Source organism: Brassica napus, chromosome C2 (assembly GCF_020379485.1).
Source record: "Brassica napus cultivar Da-Ae chromosome C2, Da-Ae, whole genome shotgun sequence".
Classification (NCBI taxonomy): Eukaryota; Viridiplantae; Streptophyta; class Magnoliopsida; order Brassicales; family Brassicaceae; genus Brassica; species Brassica napus.
Window position 1 is genome coordinate 767,007 of NC_063445.1, and position 18,153 is coordinate 785,159.

The 18,153-nt window shown below is 29.2% G+C and overlaps 2 protein-coding genes and 1 long non-coding RNA gene across 4 annotated transcripts; 2 read left to right on the forward strand and 1 right to left on the reverse strand.

Annotated features, from left to right (window-relative positions):
• The first annotated feature begins 3,926 nt into the window (after positions 1-3,926).
• On the forward strand, positions 3,927-4,771 carry LOC106435448 (wound-induced protein 1). The gene has a single exon (XM_013876334.3). It carries the CDS (start codon positions 4,175-4,177, stop codon positions 4,655-4,657), a length of 483 nt encoding a protein of 160 aa, XP_013731788.2. The 5' UTR covers positions 3,927-4,174; the 3' UTR covers positions 4,658-4,771.
• Positions 4,772-16,089: 11,318 nt separating this feature from the next.
• On the reverse strand, positions 16,090-16,454 carry LOC125581366. The gene is made up of 2 exons (XR_007319018.1): positions 16,322-16,454; positions 16,090-16,207 (listed from the first exon to the last, which is right to left on the reverse strand). It is a non-coding gene; the product is annotated as an uncharacterized LOC125581366 (long non-coding RNA).
• A 33-nt stretch (positions 16,455-16,487) lies between these two features.
• LOC106435466 (protein LURP-one-related 15) lies at positions 16,488-17,980 on the forward strand. Of its 2 annotated transcripts, XM_048746682.1 has the most exons (4): positions 16,488-16,509; positions 16,746-17,192; positions 17,275-17,502; positions 17,628-17,980. In XM_048746682.1, the coding sequence occupies exons 2-4, from the start codon at positions 16,902-16,904 to the stop codon at positions 17,781-17,783; spliced, it is 675 nt and encodes a 224-aa protein (XP_048602639.1). In that variant the 5' UTR covers positions 16,488-16,509; positions 16,746-16,901; the 3' UTR covers positions 17,784-17,980. The 2 variants fall into 2 exon arrangements, with proteins under 2 accessions (XP_048602639.1, XP_013731818.1); XM_013876364.3 differs by lacking the exon at positions 16,488-16,509 and having other exon boundaries at positions 16,616-17,192.
• The last annotated feature ends 173 nt before the right edge of the window (positions 17,981-18,153 follow it).

Here is an 18,153-nt window from a genome sequence, read left to right on the forward strand (position 1 = left end):
AATCCAAATCATTTTAATAGATTTAAAACTTGATTACTCATATATATATATATATATATATAACTTTGGATCCAATTATAACCTAATTTTTTAAAATTCATAAATTTTAATCAAAATGATCATAATTTATTTTTTAAAATACTTTTGTAACTATTTTTATGAAAATATAAATAATAATACAAATGACATATTTTATCATAATTTCATTTTAATTAAATAATATGTATATAGTTTATCGTTTATAATTTTAATATAATTTACTTTATGGCATGTAATTAAATTTTGTAACTATCTTATTTTAAGAATCTTACATAAATTCAAAGTCTTTATCACTAAATTATTAAATATCATAATAAGAGGAAAACCATGGCATCTTTTAGTTAAACCATGTTATTAATTTTTTTCAGATGAATGCAGTGGTAACATATAAGCAAAATTTAAAAATTCACTTCATAAATAATATTTAGGGGATTACAAGCCTAATTAGTTTTTAGATTTTCAGATAGTTAAGAAAATAGTATAATTAAAAAGTCTAGATGTTTTGTTAATAGGATTTTACATTTAATCATTTCGTATGGATTACTAAATATGTTAATTGTAATAGTTATAATATTTACTAATTTGTATTTTTGGTACAAGATAGAGATAGGAGGAGGATGATGTCGACCCCAGAGGCAGTCCACGACCCAATAAAAAAACTGCCAAATTCGACAAGGTACATTTAACCAGAAATTCGCAATTAAATTTCGATTATACATGGATATGCGTCTTGTATCAATCTATTTGACGCTTCTTAACTTTGATACATGCGGTGTTCCTGTTGTCCACACGTTACTACTTGTTCTACTCCTAAAACCTAGAACTCCCACAGTTAGAGAAAAAAAAAACTAACTTTTCTACTAATTTTAATACCTAACGGTGTTAACAATTATAGTTCTTCTGTTTTTTTTTTTAACTTATCAAAATGTTTTGATTGTACATTGAATTGCTTTCTTGGCATTTTTTTCTAATTAACATGTTTGTTCACATATAATTTAGGAATTTTAGATCTCATTTCGGCTATCATAATGTCCAGGCTTGGGTAGTCAAATTGACACCCGTACCAGTATCTGGATAGACATCAAACCCGTTTTCTAACCACAGAAAAAACTGGTTTATCATAACCGAGCTGATTTCGAAAGATTGTAACCATAGAAACATGAAAAGCCAATACATGTTTTGGGTCAGAATCAGATCAGAATAGTACAAGTCAATTATTGTAGGTTCTAAAGAGAATGTCCAAATCCCGACAGTGTGCACGAGGGGTTTAGTTGGATCCAACTTGGCCTCTTTAATGCTCATTAAATGATATAAGGACTACACATTTCCTCCATTTCAATCACAAATATTTTATCTAATTTATCAAAAATGCAATTTGACACATTTTCGTATGTAATTTATATTTATTTTAATATTAATTTCAATTTAAAACAATAAATTTATTTTTATCAGACACTTTTAGTTAAATAGTGGTAATTATTAAATTTTTTTTAATTTGTATAAAAAGACACTTTAAAAAAGCAGAAGAACTATACTATTAACTTTTATCTCCAACTCATATCTATATCTATGTTTAAATATTTCTCTAAATAATAAAAACTATAAAGTGAGTTTGTTCCAATATATAACTATATAATAGATTTTCTCATTAAAAATGTAGATTTTTTTTTCTATCTTAAGAGAAAATATAAAAAAATATTCAGCTCTATAAATAAATATATACATAGTTTGGAGATGTGTTTATCCTATAAGATTCACTCCACTCATAAATTTCTATATTAGTATAACTTAAGTCAAGTTAGTCTAACCCTGGATAATCTGACTCTTCAGTTATCACAGGCAAACCCCAAAAGGCAACAGACACTACTATATACTCAATCTTTATAAATTTTGGAAAATATTTTCTGACACACACCAAAAGGCTATATCACTAAACCGACTAAAACGTTTTCATTTAATTTCTATTTGCTGGCTCACTTATAATAACAACTGGACGAATCTAGTGGGAATTAAGATGGAGACATATTGTGATTGTTCACTAGAGACAGAATAAAAAAATTGTGTGCATCTGGTTCAGGTATTAACTATGAACTAACTTTAAGCATAATTACTTAGATATTAACTTAACTGGATCGGCATCAGTAAGACGAGATAAGAGCATTCCAAACGAGTAGATGTTCTAGATATGTACTCCTTTCGTTATAAATATGTTCTAGATGTTGGAATAAACTTGAAGTAACCTGAAGTGCAAGTTATGGTTAGTTAAGAATGTTTTAGAGTTATCTAAACATTTGATGTCTAATGTGTTTAAGAATTATATTTTGTATATAAAGAGATGCAAGGTTGTTGTAAGTTATAACTTATGAATTTTGTAAGTTTTAGTTTTGAGTGATTTTGTTAAGCAATACACGTTGAGTTTGAGCATTTGATTTAATAATTGGTATTAGAACCAGATTTCGATCCTGGTACCTGAGATAATACAAGTTGGAAACCTTGAAACCGTAAAAGAAGTATGAGAATAAAATATAGAACAAAATACTATTGACTACAAAAAATTTAATACAGTTAAAAGTTACATAGAAAAATAAAAGTATTTTATATATTGAAACATCAAAAATTTCTCAAAACAAAAAAAAACTTCCTAAAATATCGTATATTAGAAAATAGAGAGAGTATTAGCTATACTTTCACACCTTTAGCTAGAAAATAGAAAGAATAAAGTTCGAAGAAAAAATGGAAAGAAAAAATAAAATAATTAATAGTAAGAGGTTATGTAAAAAATATAGTTCAGACTGGAAAACTTTTATTATAAACTCAAAAATAGAAACATGAGCATTACTTTGGAAAATAAAACTTACAAAGTATCTGAAAACTATGTTTGCATCTTTGACTCGTCTTTGCCACTACACATTTTCCGATGATTTGATTTATTTTTTTGTTATCTGCAAACTGTTACTATTATGGGTATAATACAAATTGTTAGATTTTTTAGTTTATGCTCACCTCTTTAGGTCATCCACATAGGTTAGAAATCCTTGCGATTTTTCAAATTTTTGTGTTAACATTTAAAATATTGGTCATTCATATAGTATGAAGGAAGTCTCTCACTCTTTTTTTTTTTTTGTTCAAACTATGATTTCATTAATACTCTTAGGGAAACATAAAGGCCAGGGTCTGTTTGGCTACAGAGTCAGCAGTACCATTAGCTGCTCTAGGGATAAACTTAAACTGAATAGCATTAAAAGAGTGGAAAGAAGATAGATGTCGTTTAGGATTCCTGCAATCTCCAAGTTCCTGCTTCGATTGTTGATTAGATTCATAAGAACCTGAGAATCGGAGAAGACGAGGAGGGATTCACAACCACGATCAAGAGAAGACGAGGAGGGATTCATATAGTATGAAGGAAGTCTCTCACTCTCTTTTAATTGTCCGTTTTTAGACTATTTTCCAAAAAGTTATATAATTGGATATTATGTATACTAAACAATCTTGGGAAATTAGGCCAAATAGCTAAGAAAAAAAACAAAATTAAAAATCTAACCAAAATCTCCCCATCTCTCCTACTTTTTCTTCCTATCTCTCTCTACTCTCTCTCCCAAAATCTAATTTTTCTTTTTTTTTGGTTATTGAGCAAAAAAGCCCAACAATCTTCTTGTAAGCTATATTATATTGATAAAAAAGCTATATTATATATACTAAACAATATTTATGTATTAATTTCTAACAACAACCTATATAGTATTGTTGTCATTGGTATCCAAATACCATGAGATCGTTATATGTAAGTTCAAATTTTTATCCGAGAGAAATGTTTTAGAAGCGAACTAAGGCAAACAATATCTGATGTAATTTTAGGGGACTAGCTAGTCAGAAAAACGGCATACAATACGTTATTGCTATTATCACCGACAAAAAAATAAACAATTGGCCATAAATAAATTAAAAAGAGTTAAGGCGACGATTGGAAAAAGAACAGCAGCAGATGACCCCTTGTACCGAGAACTTATGTTTGACTATAAAAGAGACCGAAAACTAGACAGAATCCTACTACATACATATACATACATAAAAGAAAAACGTTTCTCCTCGGAACCATATCCGTTGTTCAAATTCCAAGAAAGAGAAATAAACACAAATGGAAGCACATAACGTAGAGCGTTTGACAACCCCTGAAATGAAAAACCGGGGAAATATAGAGTTACTCTACAGAGCTTTGCAACAAGGTGACGCATCGACGGTGGCCAAATTGGTGGCCAGTGACGTGGAATGGTGGTTCCATGGACCGCACAATTGTCAACACATGATGAGACTACTAACAGGGGAACCACCGAGCCAGGTTTCGTTCAGGTTCGAGCCAAGCACTGTACAAGTAGTGGTGCCTGGTCATGGCTGCGTCATAGCAGAAGGATGGGAGGGTTCACAAGTGTACTGGGTCCACGTTTGGAAGTTGAAAGACGGAGTGGTCACTGAGCTAAGGGAGTATTTCAACACATGGATCACTGTCACGGATTACAGTCGTGGGGCAATAGGATGGGACATGGGGGGTTGCACGGTTTGGGAGAGCGTACCAAGGGATCTACCTCGTGGTTCGTTACCTAGCTTGCTGTTGGCTATTTAACTGTGTAGACTAAAGTAAAACACAGTTGTATCTGGTGGTTTACTCTTTACCTAGTAAATTAAAAAAAAAAGCCTTATGAATTTATGATGTTATAAACAGTAGTGTGTTTATGAAGCGACTAGCTAGCAACCAAAAATAGTTATTGTATATATGTGTAGGGTTCTTTCTTGTCCTTCTTATAAAATTGGTCTATTATTTTTAAGGTTTACCACACTCCACACATCATGATTTTGGAGTGTATACAGTAAAAGAAAAAAAAATATCGAGCTGTGGCAATATTTATAAAAGCATCGACCCACCTTAAATACAACTATTCCAAATTGGAGAGAGTCGTAACATTAGCACTTTCCAGTAATAATAATAAATAAACTCATACATAAAAGAGTGCAAAAGCTACACCATAAGTGAACAAAATTCTTCTCAGGTTTTCGTGTGACCAAGCTCGAGAAAGGTTCTATTAAAAGCTGGAACCTCTGCTTTGAAATCGAACGCTTCTCAGATTTGCTGGCGTTAATTTACTGTAATCAGTAGACAGTAGTGTGGTGGGGGGGGGGGGGATTCAGATAGTTAAATTCTTTCGCGCGTCGAATCATCCGATTAGAGACCTTGTTTTGTTTGAGCCCAATAATCATACTCATTTTTTCTTTAGATGACTCTTGGGTTTCTCTATCAAGCCCAATTCAAAATCTCCTTAGGTTACTCTAATATTTAAAATTATGCGACTTTTATGTGTGTTCATGAATGAATATAAATATTTTGAAAATAAATATTTTATACATTTTTATCAATATTTAAATTTAAATAATTTTTAAATTATACATAATTTATTTTAAATAATATTATATAATTTTAATTATGTAATTTGAATTATGTAATTTGAATATGTAATATCTAATAGATTTGATTATTATTTGGAAATATTAAAATACATTTATTTCTATAAATTAAAATATAGTATTTTTTGTTCTGACTAGATTGAATGTTCATAAATTTTGTTATTTGCATTTTCATTTTTGGTTTTAAGTATAAAAATATGTATTGTTTAAATTATTCATTTTGTGGATTATATTGAATTGCATATATTTCTTCAAATAGAGTATAACTACTTTGATTTCAGTTTAAAAAAATAATTAGTTTTATTTATTAGAAATTTCAGATCTTTATTTTAAATATATAATTATACTTTCAAATATAATTTTACATTTTTGATTTGTAAAAAAAAAGTAAAGTGATGGTAAGTATGAAGTTTCATAAACAAATATTAATATTTAAAAATAATATTTAAAAAAAAAATTAAATAACTTTATATTTTATAAATAGATGCAAAAAAGATAAATTAAAAATTAAAAATAATATAAATAATCTTAACCATAAAAATATATATTGGTTTATGTATTCTTATTATTGGTATATTACATTTTATAAATATATAAAAATCAAAATAAAAATTATTAAACCTTAAAGAGTTTACTAGTGGTATATTAGGTTTGGTTAAAATTCATATATATTTGATTTATTTATGTAGTTTGTAAAAATTATAAAAACAATTAAAATCAAAATGACAAAAAAATAATGCAAAAATGAATAAACACGTCAACTGTAGCAATTATAAAATATTTTTAGTTCATCAAAAATATATTAGTTTAAGCTATTTAAATTACCTTTTTGCAATAATTCGAGAAAATATATTGATATAAATAAAATAACTTTTTATTTCTAAAAGGAAGATTATTAATATCAAGATTGTTTTTTTTTTGTGAACTTTTCTTTTTATGATTATATTATATCTAAAATACATTTTGTTCGTATATTCATAAAATATTTTTCATTATTTTGTGTAAATATATCTTTCATATTTTATTTTTAAATATTTATTTTATTATATATCTCATTTGAAAATAGAAAAAAAAGAAACTAAAATTAAAAATTTATTGACAGAATTATTAAATATTTTAACAATAAAAATTAAAAATAATATTTTTAATTCATTAAGCATATTTCTGTAGTTAACCATCGTAAAAATTAACATTAACATTAATACAACTCGTAGAAAAAAATGATTTTTTAAATAATATTATAGAGATGTTATTGGTTTAATTTTTCTTCCAGCCAATCAAAATGTCTTTTCTTTCAAATTGACATTTATACACACTTTAATCTTTAATTTGTTTTACTAGCTTTTTTAACCTCTAAGCAAACAATTCGTGTAAATTTCATTGTAATGGTTTAAAATGTCAGTTTTTTCTTTAAATATAACAATGGAGTAGTATAAGCTCATAGCTTGGAACAGTTTAGATTATTATTATTTTTGCCAGCTGTCTATTTCCTTATATCAAGTTTTGGTTAGACGAGAATTAGAACAGTTTGGATATATAGCTAAAACAATAATAGTGTAGTTAGCACTTATCAGGGAGTGCATTTGGAAGCTAATTAAGCGTGCTATATTTAATTACAAAAAGGTCACAACAGTATGTTCGCTTATCTGTGTAAGTGGCAGATTTCGTGTGATGCATGTCTGCCACCACCACCTCGTCTCTCATCAATTGTCAATTAACCTTATCTAATCAAATATTTAGTCCATGCCTCTTTCAGTATATCTCAAAAGAATTTAAAGAATTTATTTAATTGTCAATTAACCTTATCTAATCAAATATTCAGCTGAACTAATAAAATAATAAGGAAAGCTAATTTGTGGCTCTGTATTATATTTTGTTGGAATCACATATATGTAAGAGTTTCAAACCCTTAAATTTGAAAGACGATGTGGTATCAATATATATTGACTTCTTTTTCTAGCATAAACAATTGAAAAAAACAACTACTATGTAGTAGATATCTTAAAACAATTGAGCCGACAGTTAAAAGAGCTATGTGCATGTTGGTGAGATGTCCACTATCTCTGTCTGAATGGCGACCAATATATACATAGGTCCATACTATCTTCTACATTTCAACCCAACTAGCTTCGTAAGGACTGTAACCATTACAACAAGAAAAGTAAAAGATTAGCAGATATGTTTTCATTATCTAATGTTTGTTCGTAATTAGGCATTAATTATTGTGTTTATAAATATTTTAAGATATGATAATATTTAAAATATTATCTAATAAATATTTAAATAATATTCATGTATATAAAAGTGAAAATAAATATCCGCACGGACGTACGGATCAAGCTCTAGTAATAATTAGTGATAAAGACAAAACTAGAAAGTGTCAAATCTACAAATGTTCGGTAAGAAGTATTACAAGATAAAAATAAAACAGAAAGCCTCTTAGTCTAATATCTCTAAAATAACAATATCAAACAACCATGCTAGAGTTATATAAGAGGCTTCTCGACGTGTGATTTATTATCTATATTGGTGTTTGGCTCATATAAGTAAAATTGGTTGATTATATTGTTTTTTTCTTATCATTAAGGTTGATTAAATTGTTGGGAGAGAATAACCAAGTTTAGTTTGTTAGAATGGAAATGTGATGTCAATTTCACTTTACCAATATTCAAATGGATGTATGTAAATTTGAAAGTGTTATTGTCTTTTGCATTAAAAACCTTTTGGCGCAACTTCTGTTATGGAATTATTCTAATCTCTACCGCGTACTGAATTCTCTCCACTCATATCTCCATCACTCTTCTATTTTACAGTGTATGCCAAGTGTCATTCCCATAATTTATGGAGAATATTCCCTTCCAATTAGTAGTAACAAACATATTTTAAAATGTAACATTTTTTAAAACACATCTTTCATTAATACATTTAAAGAGTTATAACTACAAATTGATTCTACAAAAACACAAGATAATAAATTTAAGATTTATGGAGAAAATTTGATCGATTTACTTCTGAAATAACTAATTAATCTTTTCTGGACCATAAATTAATATTACGAGAAATTATTGTTTTCCATTTTCTCAATATATACATGTATATATAATATCTTCAAAAAGAGAGAGAGATTTCAAAATAAATGAATATATGCAATGTTATATTGTTCAATAACTAGTTTATTTATATATTTATAATTAATAAGATATATTTTACTCGCAAAACTAACTCGATTATCAATCATAAATTGATCTGTCTTTGATAATAATTTTAAATCTTGAAATTTTAAACACGCTAGTGTATATATATGGTCACATATATATATTTTAGGTCCATGCAAATGTATCAAACCTTTTGAAAATGGAGTCATTGTTGAATTATATTCTCATAGGCTATTGAAGATTTCTCATGATCTCTTGAAGGGGACTTGTAATTCAGTCACTACATCCCATCTGTGTTGTCTCTTTCTTTTTACATTTTTCTTCCTTTCTTATTGAGCAACCGAAAAAGTGTTTTTAAGAAATCCTCGTAGTCACATACTCATAGGTAATTAGTTGATTTGGACATGCGGAATGAGAAACAATGAATTTTCCTTAATTCTATCAAGGCCATGATAAAACAATTTAATTAGTCTTAGCCTACCAAGTTTGACAAGTTAAGTAACATGCAATAAATTCTGATAAAATATTATAAGTATTCAAACATAGCATTGTGATCATTATAAATCGTTCATTGACAATTACATGACTACGATAAACTTTATGGATCGCCCTGAAAATTAGACATTGCAGACAAAAAAAATTGTTCAAAGAGTTTAAGAATGTACATGATCCAAAAACTGTTAAAAGGATTTAAGAATGAAAATGATCGAAAGTTAACAATTATTCCCAAAATAGACATGTTTTTATTAAGCTTGTATATACATTATACTATATATATATATTTATTTATTATAATTTAATTAAAAACATTTGTTTAAATCATTGCAGTAATAGTTATGACTACAGAATGGTTGAATTTAAATTAACCTGAACACATTAGAAATAATCATGTTATCATTTGTTTGTTTCTTGCTTTTAGAGTAAGCAAAAACAAAATTTTCAAAAATATATCCTTACATTTTGAGAGGGGAAAAAAAGTTGACCTGGCTAGTGCAAGTCAAGAATGGTGAACCTAGACATTCAGTTTTAAAGGCATATATCAGAGGGGAAACATTTTTGTTCAAAAAAAAGGATCAAAGAGAAAACATTGGTTTGACACTATATAAAAAGTTTGAGAAGAAAAAAATGAAATTTAGGTTAAGAGTGTTTAACAGTATAGATCACAAAATACTGTTTGAAGACAAGAGAAGCATCTCAATGATTTTCACGAGATAGGACCTAGAACTTAGAAGTGGACTTTGATTACGACTTTTCTTAGGGGTGGGCAACTTTCAGTCCCACATTGTCTTTTATCATTCCTCACCAACAATCACCGTTTTTTCTTTTACATTGTCAAATTTCCATGGAAAAATCAGAAATAATAATTCAAGAGTTAAAAAGATTACTCGACAATGATATTCACCATTACTGCAAAAATATGCAAATGAAAAAAAAAATGGGGGTGTTTTTTTTTCTTTTCACTGTAAATACTGATATATATTAACATTAACCATAACAAGAGTCATTACAAAACAGAGGATCAAATTCAATCAAGTGAAGAACAACAACAGCTAATTGCTAGACAAAAGGGGATATTACAATCAGCCTCGTATAGAACACTGAGCCAGTGAGGATAACCCGAAGCCACATAAAATTTGGGGTGTTATCAGTGCCGTGCGAAAGTTATGTGGGGTTGAGGTAAATATAAAAATGAGTTTTTTTATTTTTTTTATTAGAGCGTAATATATATTTAAAAAAACATTAAAAAGAAAAATAATAATTTAAAAAATTAAGACAAATTTTTCTTCCTTCTTTTTAAATAAACTTTTTAACTAAATTCTCATAATTTAGATTCCTAACTAATTCTCTTTCTATAAATATAATTACTAAGCCATTTAATCTTTCTTGTGATATGGTTGATAATAAAACTTTACGAGTTTCCACTTGGAAAATCTTTTTTCAGTAGTGACTGAAACTGGAATCGTCAATAATATTTAATAAAAAATTTATGAGTCTGGATAACATTTTTCTCTTCCTTTCAAAAAATTCATAACTTCAAGAGGTTTTTTGTAATCTTATGGCAACGTTTTTTTTAGAACCATCAGTTCAAAACACAAATCATCCCCAATAACATGAGAATGATGTACATGCCTTAAAGCTGCTTGAAGATTGGTACAAGATGTCGTCAAATTATCTTTACTTGCTGATTTTAGTTTATAAATAAATGGCAAACTTAAACCATTCTACTACTAATTATTTTTTGAAATTTGAAGCTCTTAAAAACCATATATATATTTTGGGGACCCTAGACGAAAGTCTTTTTGAATACACTTGAAGCACGGCTTTGGGTGTTATATGCATAATTTTATGGAATAAAATATGTATAAACATTTTGTTTAAATTTTAACATTTATCCACTAAAAATAAGCCAAAAAGGAAATATATCCTTGCTATCATCCTTCACATTAAATTTCTTGACATATTAGTCATATTTCTTTTATCATTTCATTTTATATTAACCATTTCAAACCTAGAACATTATAAAACTTAACGATGTATATATATATATATTATATGTATTTGCGGGTTTTATAAAATGGGTATATATTCTCGTTTTTATTCTAATAATTTATACAAAATATACTTTGTGCACTGAAGTATCTTGAAAATACGCTTGAATATTTTTCATGTTTCCCAAAATATTTTTTTTAAACTTATTTCCCAAATTAGTTTATACTTTATGTGTCAAATCTTCTACACGGTCACTCGTAGATTGCTAAAACTCACCCAAAGGAATATGCAAAAAATATATAGAAACATCTATCAATATACATATGGTACAAGCTACCAATATATATTAAATATGGTCCCCACGTGATGTTATATAGTTAGATTCGAATTAAATGTATTCAACAAACGACGGTAGCTGCGGGTATATAATCCAACAAAATAATTTCGGTGACAACAAATATTTGATGAAAATTTTGGCAAAAATGGTTCAAAATGCATCCCTCATTTGCTAAATAAAAACTGGCTTCACCATCACATAGATAGTTTTAGGTTTACGTATTCATTTAAATACAGGAGAAAATCAGTACAAATAGTTGTTTTGGATAACATATAAATGCAGCCATGCAGGAAATGAAATCTATTAAAATATAATGATTTATTCCGAAAGAATACCAAATTAGAAAATAAACGATGAGTTTATAAGAGAAATAGTGATTAGTAACGCAGCATGATTTGATATATAAGTAATAATTACGACAGCATGAGTCCGACCTTAATGTCGAAAAAGAAAAGTCATCGAGCTGTCGGATGGTACACTTTAATGATTTCACCAGAAATATTTCTCTATATATAGGGAAAAATTAAAATCTCCTACCTAATTTCGATTTATTTTACCTCACTTTTTATCGAACAATCATCTATGTACAAAACATGTATATATCAAAGGATACCTCGTATTGTAATTGATGTGTTTACATAAAAATATACCGAGGCCGGGTATTGATATTAATATATATAGCTTATGCAACCTAAATATAAATATATAATGCAGGATAGGTCTTGTGGGCTCAAAAACATTATTATAAAAATGTATGTGTGTGCTCAATAAAATGTGTATATGTATATGAATGCGTATATATTATTATTTTTTGGTAAAAATGAATGCGTATATATGTGCAAGCACATACACTTTCTTTTGGGTTTTGGGTAGCATGTTCATGGGTCAGCGTGCTGTCTCCATTATCTTTTTAATATATATTTAGGTTTTTTACTGTAAGCAATTCTAATAGATGGTGTTATCCGTTAATTAGGACAATTAACCACGAAAAAATGGTGAATTATCAATTCTTGAACCACTTTTAAAATATAGAACCTTTTGCACTATATAGAGATAAAGATTGATCTTTAAAAACTAGAAAATAAAGAGAGATCTAGTGTCATATAGGTCGTCTATAAGGACAACAACTTTAGTTTTTATATACTAGCTTACATGAAAAAAAATATTTTTTACACACGTAAACCATTCCCAAGTTAAAAAAAGAATATTGATGGGTAATTAGAATATATAATATTTCCACTTGCTATATATGAGAAAGCACTTAGTACATTTAGCTGAGTCTACCTGTCACCAGAGCTCCTCCATTCTCCCTCTCTCTCTCTCCCATCCCCTTGTTAAGTGGTCGGAGAGACAGGAGTGAATGATGAAGAAGGTGTGCTGAGCAAGATGGAGAAGCAGGGCACGTGCATTACTATCTCATCTCTTAGTCCACGTATATATACTCTCCCCAAATGCGTGTGTATGATAGAGATGTGTGTGAAGTGTGTTGAGTTAGTTCTTCATGTGCCCATCTTCCCCATCATGACCACTTCACCTTGATGATGATGATCCCAGTGTTAGTCTTATATTGCATACGTATATATATATATACGTGTGCGTGTGTCTATTTGTGTGTACGAAAAGCGTATTTAGGGGAAGCAGATATCCCGCAAAATAACCCTATTAATACGTACGTACGCAAGGGAAGCTTACTCCATTGGGAATTTCATCAGGTATGTCTAACAAGCATATATATTAATTATCACCATTTTTAGAACTAACCATCACCAGTTTCAGCGTGTACGATTTAAGATTGAGAGCAAAGAAAATCATTCGAGTGATTTAAGATTGTGAACTTTGCTATCAGTTTTGATAATCACAAATTTGAGCGGTAAGCGATTTAAGATTGAGAACAAATAGTTTGAAAAATCTCTATATTCAATATTATTTCCTAATGAATTTTTATTCGAGTGAATTTGGAAAACTTTGCTATCAGTTATAGAGTTTTGTTAAGTGGATGGTGGTCGAAATGAGTTATGCGTGGCTACATCATTTTCGTTAACTACTTTGTTTTATTAACCAATGATTCATCGAAAGATCGAGTGCATGTCGTTTCATTCATACAAAAAGATAAATTATTTATACTAAAATAAATAAAAGGATACTCAGTTTATTTTCTAATAGATGACGTTTCAGAATTGAACTAATAAATTTAAAAAATATTTAATGTTTTTTATTTTCTAAAACCAACTTATTAATTATTTACTTAAACAAAATTCAACCAATAATAAAATAAAATGTATAACATGCATAGAGTAATAGCGACATTAGGTTACAAAAAAAAAAAAAAAATAGCGACATCATTTGAATATGGGCGTCTTTGACCTAACAAGTTAACGTGTCGGCGAGGAATGATGTATACGAATACAGAGTAAATTAAGATGATCAATTTAATTGGTTAGTGGAGCATGTGTTAAAGTTGCTGGTTGGTTTACCTTGTTAGCCGACCTAAACTACTCTCTAATGAATTGATGTTGTTCAGAGAAAAGGTTTACCTTGTTAATTTGCTCGTTTATGGGTTAGTCGCGCGCGTTTGTATACATTACGGTAATAAATGACAAAATTGCATGTATATAAATAATGATCAGTGACAAAATGAGCTATCTCTCTAGACTCAACTCAATTCATTATAAATTCGGGTCTTTTACGAGTTAGCTCGGTTCAATTCATTTATTATATGAGTTTCAATATGTGAACTCGAACTAAAATCATCTAGATTATGAGTTAAATGTGCTAATTTAAAATCAAATATATAAAAAATATAGAATAAAATAATTTTCATAATATGATTTAAATATTAAATATTAAAAATCCAAAACATTAATATTAAATATTAAATAAAACAAACACCTAATAATAAATAAAATCAAAGCTAATTACATCAGTGATCCAAAATTTATTCCACATAAGAGTCTTTAGATGATTCATCTTCAAAGTTTTCATCTGTTCAAATAAAAAAAATATATGCCGCATGAGAGTTTTAGGAATATTTTGTTTTATATTTTAATTGTAAATATATATATGATATGAAAAGTGCTATCAATAATCTTTACATTTTTATATATATTATAACTTTTTTGTCTTACATTATAATTTTAGAAGATACATATGATTAATATAGAAACTATTTTTTCTTACATTAAAAAAATAGAAGTCATATATATATATATATATGTATATTAAGTATAAAAACGACAAAGCTCATGAATTAGCTCATGTTCATTAAAGATCGTTCATATAACTCATGATCTAATCTAAGTTCGATCATTAACCTCACTTATTAAATGAGCCTAAAAACATAGCTCATGCTCATGAAAAATCGAACTGAGCTGAGCCAACTCATGAGTTATAATTCGTTTTGAAATTTTCTTTTCGAATGATATAAAGATTAAAAAAACAATTTTGGCTTACAAACATAACTCTTGCACTTTTGTGGTCATTTGATAATAAAATTGATACAAAGAAATACAATTATACAAAGACCAGCGAAAAAAGAACTAAAAATACTCGAAAACATAAGTTTACCATACTGGAAAAACTACCAACACCATACTCAAACCGAAACTTAAGGACAAACAGATATTTTAGAAAAAACGAGATAAAACAAGACCAAACCAAACATAATCAGCCGGAAAGCTAAGAAGTAGCTAGAGAGCGCAGAGGAAGACAAAAGCAGAACATCAACCGGCAATACTCGAAATACAAAACATCCCAAACAAAGGGGAAGAAAAGGGACAACATCATCGAGAAGCTTAGCAAGGATAAAAAAAAAAATTTAATAAGAATAATAATAAGATATCAAACATATTCTAGGCTCTATAATTTATATATGAATATAATTTACAATAAAACTATTAATATAAGGAAAATATTATTTTTTGTTACTAAAATTTTTCTTTGATTTTTTTTCTAAAAGAATGAAAACCAAGTTTTGATAAAAATAAAATAAATATTTTAACATTTAGATAAAAATAAAATAAATATTCTGACATTCAGATAAAAATTAAATAAATATTTTATTTCAGATAAAATCTCCAAAATTTCAAGATCGGCTTTGGAAAGAAACAACCAAGTTCGAATCATAGGCAAGAAACTTCACCAAAGCTAAAACGGATCGCAAAGACGAAAAACCGAGCAACACAAACAAATGACACATACATTTTTGGACTAATAAGTTCTAGTCTAGATAATAAGCATAGTATAGTACTATTGTAATATATTAAACTACGGTCAAGTGGTATTATCAACTAAAAGCAGTTTCTGGTAGGAAATATATTTTTTTTTAACAAAAGCAAACAGTTTATTTTTTAAATCACAATGTATGTCTTGGAAATGACCACCCATCGTTAGAGTTTTAGTATTTTTATTTTTTTTAATTATACATGAATATTCTGATCTTATAGAAATGATCCAGACTAGTTATGTGTTGCTATGTGTCTATCCGATGTCTATGGTGATGCGTAAACGTTAATTCCAGTCGTATACTCGTGATGATTTCGTTTCGTAAAATTATTATTATATGGCTACTCTAGTTCGCCGGAACTCATAACTGAAGTGCTATGAAAGCTTTTTCACTAGAGCAATAGATATTTATAATCAATAGTAATATTTTACATTTTGTAATTTTTGTTAATCGTATGTCGCGCCATAAAAACGCACAGTATATTCCAAGCTTCTTAATTCTTGGGCTTTGCTGAAAATAGTGAGAAGACTTGAGTTGATCAGTTGTTGGGCCTTGAATCATGTAAACAGCTACTGGTGAAATTTGAGTTGGTAAATAACCAAACAAATCGGAAATATTTGATACCTTAAACATTGGTTTAGTTGAAAATTTGATGTTGGAGACGACTATAACGTTCGAATATTTGTTTTTCATATTGATTTGAAGCATACAAGGAAACTTAGAGACTAATCAATGATGGTTGGGTCTGGGATCGTCGTTATAATGGAGGCCAGCAGGGTTATAGCAAAACTGACAGACACATGCAGGTAGAGGTACCCAGTGTTCGCTGAATCATTTGTTTCCGTGTTAACGCGTCGCCATTTTTGAACCGTGTTGAAACTGTATAAGGAACTAGTTTAAAAAAAAAAAAATTAAGATGCGAACAAATATACAATCTTTGAATCCTTTAAAATGTGATAAAATAGAATAGAATATATGCGCATAGACTTTTCTCCTCAAGCAAAAGTTAAAAGTCAACATATTCGATCCAGATTATTTGTGTGTGCAGATTATATAAAAACCATGGCTGCCTAAACTTATCTTCTCGGCCATAACCAGACGAAAACAAATTCACCAAAGCAGGAAGAAATAGAGAGAGCAAGAGAGAGCAAATATTATTATACCAAAAAAAAATACATTTTGTGAGGGAGAAGAAATAAGAAAAATGGAGCAGCCTTATGTGTACGCTTACCCACCAGGGACAGCCCCTTCGGCTCCTCCGCCTCCACAAGGAGGTGGCAGCGCAGGAGGGATAGTGGATCAAAGGTTCTGCGCTCCGTACCCCGTGGATCTAGCGATCGTGCGGAAAATGATGAAGTTGACTGACGGTAACTTCGTTATAACGGACGTTAACGGGAACCTGATGTTCAAGGTGAAGGAGCCGGTGTTTGGCCTTCACGACAAGAGGATCTTATTGGATGGTTCTGGATCTCCGGTCTTGACTTTGAGAGAGAAGGTCCGTAGATCTAATTAATTAAGATTTGTTTGAATGTACTAGCTAGGGCTTTAACTAAAGTAAATTAAATTTTATATTGCAGATGGTGAGTTTGCATGACAGATGGCAAGTATTTAGAGGAGGGAGTACGGAACAGTGTGATCTACTGTACACGGTTAAGAGATCATCGATGCTTCAGTTTAAGACCAAACTTGATGTGTTTTTGAGTCACAACAAGGAAGAGAAGAGATGTGATTTCAGGGTCAAAGGGAGCTGGCTCGAGCGCTCTTGTGTCGTCTACGCCGGCGAATCTGACGCCATCGTTGCCCAAGTAAACATCTCTCTCTCTCCGCGTTTTATGTATTGTTTGACTTTAAATACAAAAAATAGGACAAAACTACTTTGAATACTTGGTTGGTGATTTAACTGGAATGGTTTTTTGTATATGTATAATAGATGCACAAGAAGCACACTGTACAGAGCGTGTTCCTGGGAAAGGACAATTTCTCCGTGACCGTTTATCCAAACGTAGATTATGCCTTCATCGCCTCTCTCGTCGTCATTCTCGATGATGTTAACCGAGAAGACCGCGCCGCCGCTGGCAGCAGCTGATCACAAGCTCACGTATTAGTTATATATATATATATATATATGCTTTTGATTTTGTATTTGTATTTGTATGATATGTTGTACGTTCTCTGGACACTTTGTAACGTGGGATTTCTTCTTAAACACTTACTGTGTCATTTTCTTTCTAGCTACTTGTAAAATTAATTATCTTAACTATATGAACATGTTTTCTTTCAGTATTTCTTTTTTGGTTAATTTGTTCTTTTGCAAGTAATTTCTTTTATCTCACATATGTATCATAGTCTCCTAGAATTTTTTTTCTACATGTCTGTTAAAATCTTCTTTCAAATTTCAAATATTCCAAGATTAACATAACTAAATTCTGATATCTAAGAGATCTTATCTCTCGAAT